Source organism: Acinonyx jubatus, chromosome C1 (genome assembly GCF_027475565.1).
Source record: "Acinonyx jubatus isolate Ajub_Pintada_27869175 chromosome C1, VMU_Ajub_asm_v1.0, whole genome shotgun sequence".
NCBI lineage: Eukaryota > Metazoa > Chordata > Mammalia > Carnivora > Felidae > Acinonyx > Acinonyx jubatus.
Genome location: NC_069381.1, coordinates 160,561,644 through 160,574,764, shown reverse-complemented (window position 1 = coordinate 160,574,764; position 13,121 = coordinate 160,561,644). Strand labels below are relative to the sequence as shown.

Below are 13,121 nucleotides of genomic sequence, written 5' to 3'. Positions count from 1 at the left end.
ATGTTGTGACCAGAGGCATATAGGAACCTAACTTTGTGTTTTCCCCAAGGAACAGTGGTTCAGTATTCACTAATTGAGTGTTCAAGGTGACTCTGTACAATAGAACTTGAAATAACGAGAAGCAACTGTATTTGCTGCTTTACTTCATTACTCATTTATTTATGTCATTTTTTATTTGTTCATTAAAAAATATATTTGAACACCCCTGGGTGCCAAGCAATTTCTACATGACTTAGAATTTCCTTTGTGTGTTCTTATGCCTATCGTCAATAGTCTTGCTGTAGCCCTCTGACTCCAAATATTTGTGTGGTTCATGATAACATAAGTGAAGTGTTGGCATTTTAAAGGTTGAGGGGAATGTTTTGAGTCTATGATCATTTTTACTTAACCTACATATGCTAGATTCAGCCTTCTCCATAAACTTTTCGTAAATTTACTTACCTCCGTGGAGACCAGGATTTTTTGGACCAGATTCCTTAATGGGTTCATGTCGGGTGGTAGCAGAACCAGGTGAGGTAGCCGGCCACATATTCCCACGCCGAGACGCTATGTCAGCGGATTTAGCTACATGGTATTGCGGGCAGAGCTTTTGACCAGCAACATTATTACTGAGCTGTGCTTTACTGATGAGATGCCAGACCACACTGGTACCTCTCCTTTTTCTAACTCTTCCCATCTCCCGCACGCGTTTTTATTTCCATCTCTTTCCACATCCTCTTTTACACTGTCTCCTAAACCCTCATTCAAGCAGAGTGAGGGGAAATGGACTTGGAAAGCAGATGTTCACCTCATGGTCTTTGTGGCTCCCTGGATACTCTCCTCCACTGAAGTGTTTCTCCTTTCCTGGTTTTGATTGTTCATGATATATGAAGACACTAAGTACCTTGCTGCTCTTCTCTCCTGAAGTTAGTAAAACCAGTTACACTGGAATCCTCCAAATATGATGGGGAGATACACTTCTGAGGATTAAAACTGTTATCTGGTGAATTTGACTGAAAAAGAAAAAATTCCAATAATTTCAGGGATCTGAGAATCCCTTAATTGTAGAATTAAGCCCAAAGATACAAAGACTTTATTGACTATCAGTGACTGTGAGAAATGAGTGCATGCTGTAAAAATTAACCATGGTGTTTTTATGTGCTAAACAGTTGAATAAATAGTCACTTTCTTTGAACATCTTTGTGAAACTGTACTCCCAAGAAAATAAAGATCAAGACTAAAAATCCTCTGAATGTCCTTTAGAGTCTTAACACGATGCCTAGGACACATAGACATCAACAAACATATATTAAATATATATTAATATAACTTAATTTAATGTATATTAACCATATGTGATTAAAATATAAATATTCAGTAATGTTAACTTGGTGTTTATTCTTCCAGATACAGATGAATATAGACCTCCTGTTTGGAAATCTTACTGTAAGTATGCAAATAATTTTAAATTGGGTGGGTTATAGTGCTTTATAAGTGATATAGAAATAGAAATATTAAAATCATTAGGTATGAAGATTCATTTCATTTTGTACACATTATTGAAAAATTAATTTATAGCAGGGTTTGGGAATAGCGTAGAAGTAGTAATTGTGGGAAAACAGGAGTGTTTCCATAAGGTCTGTCTATGGTTTGCATGTCTGGAATGCATCTCATCTCTCTGAGCTTGCGTGAAATTCCATATTGAACTTGAGGCCACTTGTTGACATTGGCTGATAAAAACTAATGAAAAGAGAAGCTAACTGAGAATTCAAGCAATCTAATTATTCTCAGATCCCAATTCTTTATATGGAAAAGAACTATGGGTTATATAAATGATAAGTCAGAAGGCTGTCTTCATAGAATGAATGGATGAAAACAGGCAAAAGTGGTTTTGTTTTGTTTTGTTTTTGTTTTTGTTTTTTTTTTTAGGAATTGCTTTCCTGCGTATGAGAGACCTTTGAATTCTGTTTTGCTCTTTAAACTTTGCATTAGAATAAAAATCTTTTCAAAAGAGTCTAGGCTCTTTGCCCTTTATTTTCCCTTCCTTGTCCTTGAGAATATTGTCTCTTCAAGTAAAAGATATTTCAGATTTTTTAGAAGTGGAAATGGGATTAATATAATCAAAGTAGCCTTAAAAAGAAATCCATGAATACACTACTGCTGACGCCATTACTGTAAGTTTTTGTTTATGGAGTTGCATAAGCAACCTGAGAAACCTGTACTTTAGACATACATTATCAACATCTTTGTAAGTGTTGAGTTATCCTAAGTTTTGATATTTGTAAGTTGCCGAAATTTGCTGCCTGCAGGGTCAGCTATTCAGATTCTTGGTTTTGTGTTCCCAGAACAACAGATAGGTTTATTTCAGCAGGTTGCTACTTTGGGCTACTTATAGTAAGCAAAATATGAATAATCTCTAGAAATATTGCCATAGAGACTTTTTCCCCACCCCTGCCTGTGCCTTTTTTGTTTATGGGAAGTATAGTTCAAAGAATGTATAAAAATGACTAATGTTCTTCTTAAATATTTTGTCTTGCAATATCATTGGCTAGAAACCTATTTAAAATTCTTGTCTGCATTTTCTGGTTTTCACTTTACCTTTGTTCTCTTTGTTCTGACTTGTACCTTGCACATTTTTTATGTAAGAGCATCTATGAAGCCTCACACTGTTATGGAATCATGGTGATGATTTTTTTTTCCTGTGAAGAATATTGATCACTAAATGTAGTATAGGCAGTTTGTATTTCTGTATCTCTAAATGTCTCCTAGTAGCCATCATTTTTAAAAAATGGCATATTTCTTTTTTTTTTTAATTTTTGGAGACAATTCTGCTACTGAGTTTTAGTTTTTTGTTTTTTTTTTAGTAACCTCAATGCCTGAGCTCCCCCCAGCATAATTCTAAAACTTTACAAATATGAACCAATAGGAAATTAGGACTAGCAAGAAGTCTAAGTTGAGGATTTTTATTATTTATTAAAAAAATTTTTTTAATGTTTGTTTATTTTTGAGAGAGAAACAAAGAGTGTAAGTGGGGGAGGGGCAGAGAGAGAGGGAGGCAAAGAATCCAAAGCAGGCTCCAGGCTCTGAGCGGTCAGCACAGAGCCCGACACGAGGCTCGAACTCAAAAGCTGTGAGATCATGACCTGAGCCAAAGTTGGACGCTTAACCAACTGAGCCACCCAAGCACGCTTAAATTCAATAATATGCGATTATATATGTAGAAAGAGAAGAAAAATTCCCTCCCAGAGATAAACTTAGATATACATAAACATACTTTCTCTGATGACCGCCATGTTCTATTCATTCTTTCTTCATTACAAATCAACCTGAAGTGAGGCTAGAATGTCGTGGTATTGGTGTAATTTTCACTGATTCATTTTCAGATACTCTGAAAATTATCCTTTCCTTGGCAAATTATTTCAGTATCTGAATTCCTTCTTTTGCTGCATTTACTCTATTTGAAGAAGCGGTGGTAACTTTGGCTCAGAAATTTTGTTTTTAGGGGAGATTATCTTTGAAGATAGATGTTTGCAATATAAATAGGGGAGAAAAACACATCTGTCACTTCTACTATAATCCTAATTTTAGTTTCAAGTTTGACATGTAATAATGTGCTTTAAAAATCGATAACCATTGGGGCGCCTGGGTGGCTCAGTCAGTTAAGTGTCCAACTTCGGCTCAGGTCATGATCTCTTGGTCTGTGAGTTCGAGCCCCCCGTTGGGCTCTGTGCTGACAGTTCAGAGCCTGGAGCTGCTTCGGATTCTGTGTCTCCTTTCTCTGCCCCTCCTCTGCTCATGCTCTGTCTCTGTCTCAAAAACAAATAAACATTAAAAAAATTAAAAAATATACACATATATAACCATTATTTGCTTGTATTAGAGACGTGCCTTATGCAATACAACCACCAAGAATTCAGGAAAATAAAGGGCCAGATTTTGGAGAACACAGCCAAACACCCAGTACTAATTTGTTACAAGGTAAAAAGACATTTGTGTGGATTATGATTTTTCTATTTATGCTTGCCTTTGGGCTTTCACTAAGTTTAGTTTGTTTTATTTTCTTCGTGTTGCTCTTAACAGATTTTAATTTAATAACAAATAGAACTGTACCACAGTTTTCTATAAAAAGCAGCCAGTTTGTGATTCCTAATATATTTATGCTTTCTACAGAAGGGCAATTTAGAATTGTTTGTAATAGCAGAATATTAGAAAAAACCTAAGTGTCTGCCATAGGAGAGACATAGGTTAACTGAACAACCTATAACACCAAAAAGAACGAGGAAGATATCTGTGAGCTGATGTGGAATGATTTACTTTCTGTCTTCACAGTATATCAGCTGCAGCAGGAAGCCCCTCATCCTCGAAGAATTACCTGTACTAATGAGGTGGGTGTGATGCGACTGTTATAAGAACGTGTCTCTCAAGTGATGAATCACTGTCTTCTACTCCTGAAACCAATATTCCACTCTATATTAACTAACTAGAATTTAAATTAAAATCTGAAAAAAACACAACCACCACAAACCAACAAAAAACCAAAATGTCTCTTGGTCATCTGTTTACCAAACTTTGACCTTCCTCCCGTGACATGGTTATTTGTGGGATTGGCCAGTTATGTTAGTTAGCTTCATAAAGTTGTACTTGAATGCATCTTTCTTAACGTTCTCCTCAGTTGCACTAACTGTCACTTTTTTTTTAAATTTTTTTAACGTTTTTATTTATTTTTGAGACAGAGAGAGACAGAGCATGAATGGGGGAGGGGCAGAGAGAGAGGGAGACACAGAATCGGAAGCAGGCTCCAGGCTCTGAGCCATCAGCCCAGAGCCCGACGCGGGGCTCGAACTCATGGACAGTGAGATCGTGACCTGAGCTGAAGTCGGACGCCTAACCGACTGAGCCACCCAGGCGCCCCTAACTGTCACTTTTTAATGGACTATTTGGAGTATAGAATGTGACAGTGTAGTTTTAAGTGATGTTAGTATTCTTCTCGGTTAAGTCACACATTCTTCAATAAAGTTTGAAGGCATTATTGAAGTAACTTTTCCATTAAAAGAAAGATTTATATTGTGGTTTTGAAAATGAGCAGAAGACATGAACGGTACTTATCACCGTATTTTCAGTACTGAAAAGATGTTCAGCTTCACAAACAATAAGAGAAATGCAAATTAAAATACACAGAGAGACCATTTCCACCTTTTTAGATTGGCAAAAGTTCAAAAGATTAGACTATGCTTAGTTGGTAAGTCTGTGAAGAAACAAACACTCTCATATATTGCTGATGGGAATGTGAAGTGTTACATTTTATGAGAATTTTGTGATATCTGACAAATCGATACCTGCATTTACCTACCAGTCCAATTTCTAGTGATTTGCCCTGATGAATTACCTGTACAAATATGGACTTATATACGCCCAAAGTTTTTGATTAGAGGATTATTTGTAATAGCAGAATATTAGGGAAAAAACCTAAATATCAGTCCATAGGGGACCGATTGAATAAACTGTGATATTAAAAGGAATAAGGAAGTTTCTGTGAGCCGATACGGAATGATTCCAGGTAGAAAGTGTATACGCAGACATACCTTGGAGATATTGTAGATTTGGCTAGACCCACTGCAATAAAGCCAATATTGCAATAAAGAGAGTCAAATGATTTTTTTTTGTTTTCTCATACATATAAAAGTTATGTTTACACTATACTATAGTCTTTTAAGCATGCAATAGCATTATGTCTAAAAACACAATTTACACACATGAATTTAAAAATACTTCATTGCTAAAAATGCTGTCATGTAAGCTTTCAGTGAGTTGTAATCTTTTTGCTGGTGGAGGTTCATGCCTCAATACTGATGGCTGCAGTTGATCAGTTGTGGCTGGTGAAGGCTGGGGTGGCTGGGACAGTTTCTTAAAATAAGACAACAATGAAATTTGCCACATTGATGAACTCTTCCTTTCACGTACGGTTTGTAGCATGTAATGCTGTTGAGGAGCATTTGAAAGAAACAGAACTTCTTTGAAAATCAAGAGTCAATCCTCTCAAACCCTGCTGCCACTTTGTCAACTAAGTTTAGGTCATATTCTAAATCCTTGTCGTTTCAACAGTGTTCATGCCATTTTTATCGGGAGTAGATTCCATCTCAGGAAACCGCTTTCTTTCCTCATGTACAAGAAGCAACTCCCCTGTCTTATCATGAGATTTCAGCAATTTGGTCATATCTTTAGGCTCTACTTCTAATTCTAGTTCTTCAGCTGTGTCCACCACATCTGTGGTTGCTTTCTCCACTGAAGTCTCGAACCCCTCAAAGTCACCCATGAAAGTTGGAATCAACTTCTTCCAAATTCCTGTTAATGTTGGTATTTTGACCTTCTCCCATGAATCATGAGTGTTCTTTGTGACATGTAGAATGGTGAATCCTTTCCTGATAGTTTTCAGTTTACTTTACCCAGATCTATAGAGGAATCACTATCTATGGTAGCTATAGCCTTATGAAATGTATTTCTTAAGTAATAAGGCTTGAAAATCAAAATTACTCCTTGACCCATGGGTTACAGAATGGATATTGTGTTAGAAACATCATCATTCTTATTGTACATCTCCATCAGAGCTCTTGGGTGACCAAGTACATGATCACTGAGCAGTAATATTTTGAAAGGAATCTTTTTTTCTGGGCAGTAGGTCTCAACAGTGGGCTTAAAATAATCAGTAAATCAGATGTGCTGTCATCCAGACTTTATTGTTCCATTTATAGAGCGTAGGCAGAGTAGAATGAGCAGAATTCTTAAGGGCCCTAGGATTTTCAGAATGGTCAGTGAGCATTGGCTTCAACGTAAAGTCCCCAGCCGCATTAGCCCCTAACAAGAGTCAGCTTGATTTTTGAATCTTTGAAACCAGGCAATGACTTCTCCTCTCTCAAAGTTCTAGATGACGTCTTCTTCTAATATAAGGCTGTTTCATCTTTACTGAAAATCTGTTGTTTAGTGTAGCCACCTTCATTCATTAGCTCTATCTTCTGGATAACTTGCTACAGCTTCCACGTCAGCACTCACTGCTTCACCTTGTACTTTTATCTTACAGAGACGGCTTCTTTCCTTAAAGCTCATGAACCCACCTCTGCCAGCTTCCAACTTTTTTCCTGCAGCTTCTGCACCTCTCTCAGCCTTTACAGAATTGAAGAAAGTTAGGGCTTTGTTCTGAATTAGGCTTTGACTTAAGAGAATGTGGTAGCTCGTTTGATCTTCTATCCAGACCAGAACTTTCTCCATTATTGCTTTCTTATCATTCATGTGTTCACTGGAGTAGCTCTTTTAATTTCCTTCAAGAACTTTTCTTTTACATTCACAGCTTGGCTAACTGGGATAAGAGGCCTAGCTTTTGGCCTCTCTCAGCTTTTGACGTGCCTTTCTCACTAAGCCTAATTGTTTCTAGCTTTTGATTTAAAGTGAGAGATGTGTGACTCTTTCCCTTGAACATTTAGAGGCCACCGTAGGGTTATTCATTGGCCTACTTTCTATCCTGTTGTGTCTCAGGGAATAGACCCAAGGAGTAGGAAAGAGATGGGGAATGCTCAGTTGGTGGAGAAGTCAGAACACTCACAGCATGTAGGGATGAAGTTTGCTGTCTTATGTGGGTGAGGTTTGTGGTGTCCCAAAACAATGATGATGCTAACATCAGAGATCCTCGATTACAGATCACCATGACAAACATAATAATAGTGAAAAAGTTGGAAGTATTGTGAGAGTTACCAAATTGTGACACAGAGACACAAAGTGAGAAAATGCTGTTGGAAAAATGGCATGAACAGCCTTGTTGGATGCAGGGTTCCCACAAACCTTCAACATGTGAAATCCCCAGTGTCTGTCAAGTGCACAATAAAATGAGGTGTGCCTGTATGGTAATTATGGTCCCTTTTTAGTAGTAAAAAAGGGAAAAATAGGAAAACAGTTCAGCGTTTTGTGCAAAAGAGAAACACGGGAAGGATTAACCCAGAGACCGGTGAAATAGTTATCTGTAAGGAGTGGGGCAGGGGTGGGGCTGCGGGGGGCAGAGTGGGGAGGATAAGGATGGAGGTCAGACCTCTCTGATGATGTTTTTATATAGTTGCAACTTTTGAACTATGCAAATATTTCACATATTCAAACAACAGAATTAAGTAAAAAATGATTTAAAAAGCAAACCCTAAAATTGAATACAAATAGAAACAAATGAACCTAACAAATTCATAGCATCCTCACCCCAAAATGAATTTACATAGCTTATAAACATTATTCTGACCATACAAACTTAGAGGGAAATGTACTAAGAATCATAACCTGCAAAGAGATCTTTATACTTAGCAATTTGTTGTTGTCAGTAGCACTTTGTGTGGTAATTCTGAAATTATTTTGTGTGTAATACAGGATAGAACAAATGAGTAACTATATTAGATTTTGGGGAGCCAGTGTTCGTGGGAGATATAAATATGGAGCTTTGAATTCGAGTTGGAGGCATAAATGTGAATTCACAGATTTTTAAAAGTATATTTTCTATCTCAGTCTGTGGAAAGGGCTTAGAAGCAGTGATGCCCTCGTAAGAGTAAACATACTCGGTGCCCAAATTTGGTTTCCAAGTACCATCTCCTACTGAAAGGAGCCAGTGTTCCTTACAAGAATTCCTGATTCCAGAACATGGGGCAATGACTTCTTAGAACCTTTTATATCGGAAAGCAAGAAGAACTCAAATGGATGGGGACATGTCAAAAGTCCCTAGGAGCCCACTTGAAGGGTTATCACAGATAACACAGAAAAGATAATCTGTTGGTCCATAATGATGCTTACCAAAAAAACTACCCCAATACAAAGAAAAAAAAGACAACAGAGGGATGGAGTATAAAGTCCTTTACAGCCGAAACATAGCTAAACATGTAGAAGGAGTGATAATGATTGTGCTGATAATTGAGTCAAGCAAGGATCATCACTGGACATTAAAACCATTGAGTAAAAAGATTGTAGGTGAAGAGAATGTTTACATGGTTTTAAGGCATCACCCTACTAATTATTTATGCATTGCAAGGAGAAAGATATATTTTTATAGTGGAGGGATCTGGCACGCTCACCCTTATCTACATGATCAACTTTAGCATTACCTGTATTGGGACAAACTGACGTGTCTCTGGATGTGATGTAATGAGGCATACACAATACCATCTACATAGTACTTACGCCAAAAATGTTTCACTTAAATCTGTTTGTGAAGTATGAACCAGACAGATCCAAAATGTGTACATTCTATAAGACATCGGTCCTGCAAATGTCCTTTTCATAAAAGAAATAACAGTGGTGGGAACATTCTAAAATGAAGGAGACTAAAGACATATGACCACCGTATGCAGTATGCCTACCTTGAGAGGGTTGTAGAGACAGAGAGCTCTCTCTCTATTTAAGGCTGCACATTTTGGGTATAATTAGAGAAATTTGAATATGAACTATATATTAGGTAATAGGGAATCCTAATAACTTTCTTAGATGATATACTATTAAAAAGAATTGCTTCTCCATTGTTTAAAAACATGTGAAATGGATTCTGTTATTGTGAAAACTGGCTAAACATTGAACAGCCCTGAAAGCATATAGTCATAAAATTAATTTATCAAATTAGTCAGGGATTTCATGAGATTATCTTTTAAGTGTCCTGCTGCAATTTAAGTATTTGTAGGCGTCCAGTCTGCACGTCTGTGTGTATCGGGTAGCACTTGATGATTGCATTTTATTGCTACGGTGCCATGATCAGGCATGACGAAATAATTTTATATGTAGTGAACATTTTTTATAAATGCTATCTAGTAAAATGTTTCATTCTGTTATACTCTGGTGAGACACAACTTTTTAAACTTTTAAGAGAAAGTAAGATATTGGCAGTAGTTCTGTGAAAAGTCTGGAAGTGTTATTAACGTAGTTATCTTTATTGAGAAATATCTGTACTTTGCCTTTCTCAGAATTTGAGGCCACCTAAATGAAGACATAAGAAAAGGAATTCAGAAAGAAAAGTTGAGGAAAATAAAAAACACATATATGCCGGTTGATTGCAGTGCTGATTAAGGATCAATAAAATTGTGTGAAAAGGGAATCAGAGTAATAAAGTACGCAATTCTTAAGGATCAGAAAGGCTAATAAGATCCAGTTTTTACCTGAACTAAATTCTTTAAAAAAATTATGTAGCTTACTAAATGAAATACATTTGTTGATGTTACTTACATTGAGCAGCTACAGTCTTACAGCAAAAGTAGGTTTATGATCGTTTCTTATAGCAGCTGGCATAACATTAAGGAGCAACAAATTACTGAAGCTAATTGTTAAAGGGCTAAACTGTAGCCTTCTGATGATCCACCTTGATACAAAGAGATGACATAGAATGCTAGGAGATTGGATGGCTCTTAGAGTCTCTGAAAATAATTTCTCTTGATTTAGTTTTGTGATGTAGTTGACAAAATACTGCCATGCCCTGAAAAACAAGAGAGTCATATTCTATACTGTTGGTTAAAGGAAGGCATATAAGTACCGGAAAACAAGGGATACAATTGAGATTTTCTTACTTATATTTTCCCATTTTCTTTTAAAGATAAATTTCTTTCTTTTTTTAAAAAAATGTTTTATTTATTTATTTTGAGAGAGAGTGTGTGTGAGCAGGGGAGGGGCAGAGAGAGAGAGGGAGAAAGAGAATCCCAAGCAGGCTCCACACTGTTAGCCCACACAGAGCCTGACATGTCGGGCCTGAACTCATGAACTGTGAGATCATGACCTGAGCTGAAATCAAGAGTCAGATGCTTAACCAACTGAGCCACTCAGGTGACCCTAAATTTTCTTATTTAAATTGTTTTCAGTCTGCTTAGGTTTCTTTCACAAGAAGTTAGTGATCATGTTCTAAGGGCAAATTGGTGAGCAAGGGGGGCATCTGGATTGCTCAGTCGGTCCGGTGTCCTACTTCGGCTCAGGTCATGATCTCACAGTTTGTGAGTTTGAGCCCCACTTTGGGCTCTGTGCTGACAGCTCGGAGCCTAGAGCCTGCTTCTGATCCTTTGTCTCCCTCTCTCTCTGACCCTCTCCCGCTCATGCTCTGTCTCTTTCGAAAACAAATACACTTTAAAAAATTTTTTAAAAATTGGTGGGCAAGGAATGCTGCTTTGTGTGCAAAAGGATTTACTGTGGACTGGCCCTTCTATCAGACTGTAACCACCGTCACACATTGTTCAAAACTGATAACCTATTAGCTACTCAACTTTGCTTAATAAAGGGTAGTTATGCATGCATAAAATATGCATATTTAATTAGCAAGTCAGTAGTGATATTTCTGTATGTGACCAATTTCTGTAATAACAACATCTTCCTGTTTTCACCAGGTGATAACTAACGGACAATTAATAAATAGTGGGAAATGGTCTCATTTTAAAGACATGACATTCCCACTCAATATTGCTGTAATGTTAAATTTATAAATATAGATATCAAGAGTATGTCACTAACGCTAATAACCTACTTTGAGCAATAGTCAATCTCATTAAATTCCTGCAAAACAAATAACTTAGATATCTATTTGAAATGAAAGTAAAGCGTGCATCAGTGAGATGGAGCTAATGTAAAAATACTTCTTGGATAAAGAAAGTTTCAGTCTTAGTCTTGATTAAATGATAAATAATGTGGGAGAATTAAAGGTCCTTGGGAGTGATGAGCACTAAAGATAAAAATGTACTGAGTAACCAGTTGATGTTCAACCTCAAATATTTAACTGGGGAATTGGATTTGGGACATTAAGCACTAAGAGGCCACTGTGTTTTTAAGGGGGAAAAGGAAACAGGATTTAATTACCACCGGAATGGGGAGAGAAAAAGAGAAAAGTTAATGCGGTAGATAAACTGATGGTTCTTTTAAATAAAGGTTATTAAATTCTATGGGCACTAATTATAACTATAAAAATGGTCCAATGACATTGTCTTTAAGGAAATGTCTGCAGTCATAAGAGAGGGAGAAATGACCCTGTTCACGTGTACGTGAACATTTCTCTTCCCTTTTCTTCTAACCGTAGCATTGTATTGCAGATTATCAATTCAGAGGCTGGGGAATTAGGCACACCTAAAGGGAGTACGCATTTAGTTGCCAGCCATGTTTTGTGACTTTCTCTTGTGGTCTAAGCCCTTAGCCGGTGATGAGCTCCATATTCTGCACTTTCTCAGCTGAATTGCTATTAGCATTCATCAGATCAAGACACATAACACTGTATTTTAAAACCTGAATTCTACTGTTCAAACAAATCATAAATTATTGAAGACAGAACTCGTAAAACACGGTATATCTGGTAGTAAGAAATAACATAATTTAACAGAAAATAAAATTGTAATGCTTTTCTTTCTAATTTCAGAAGATCTTTCCAATTGCCGTTATGAGTGTTAAAATATAGAACATTTTAAAAAATAATTATTTTTGAGAGAGAGAGAGAGGACATAAGTAGGAAGAGGCAGAGAGGGAGAGAGAATCCCTAGCAGTCTCCTTGCTGTCAGCACAGAGCCCAATGCAGTGCTTGAACTCACGAACAGTGAAATCATGACCTGAGCTGAAATCAAGAGTCAGTCTCTTGACCGACTGAGTCACCCCAGTGCCCTGAAATATAGAACGTTTTTTATTAAAGGCTGTTTGTTAGGAGAAAAATGTTGAAATTTAAATATAAATAGTTCTTTTTGAAGGAAAGATGTCCAGGTCCACAACTAAGTATTTTAGGCATGCTTTAGAGACTAAGCAAATATTTAAAAGTCTGAAAATGATTCTTAATAATATTGTTAGAGTGCAGTTTTATCTTATAGTGGAGTGAATTCAGAATTTAGCACGTGAAGTGAAAGTCTTACATAATCAGAATTTCCCCTAGAAATCGCTTATCACCTGTAAAGTGTATATGTTTGTGTATGCAGCTCTGGGTCGGTGTAGAAATGTATAAATATATAATGCAATGAAATACAGCTTATAATAAATATATCACATATATACTTATGAGATTTTCAGTTATGTAAAGTGATTTTATTTTTTTAAATTTTTTTTAATGTTTATTTATTTTTGAGACAGAGAGAGACAGAGCATGAATGGGGGAGGGTCAGAGAGAGAGGGAGACACAGAATCGGAAG

At 36.7% G+C, this 13,121-nt stretch overlaps 1 protein-coding gene and 1 long non-coding RNA gene across 3 annotated transcripts in view; both read left to right on the top strand.

Moving 5' to 3' along the window:
* Positions 1-13,121, top strand: part of CHN1 (chimerin 1) — a 201,750-nt gene that overhangs the window by 46,142 nt on the left and 142,487 nt on the right. For both annotated transcript variants that reach the window (XM_053215303.1, XM_027055454.2), the window contains 2 exons: positions 1,387-1,425; positions 4,309-4,364. In XM_053215303.1, coding sequence (XP_053071278.1) covers positions 1,387-1,425; positions 4,309-4,364 — 95 coding nt within the window. The remainder of the gene's footprint in view (positions 1-1,386; positions 1,426-4,308; positions 4,365-13,121) is intronic.
* On the top strand, positions 4,373-11,075 carry LOC128314071 (uncharacterized). The gene is made up of 2 exons (XR_008295451.1): positions 4,373-4,650; positions 4,885-11,075. It is a non-coding gene; the product is annotated as an uncharacterized LOC128314071 (long non-coding RNA).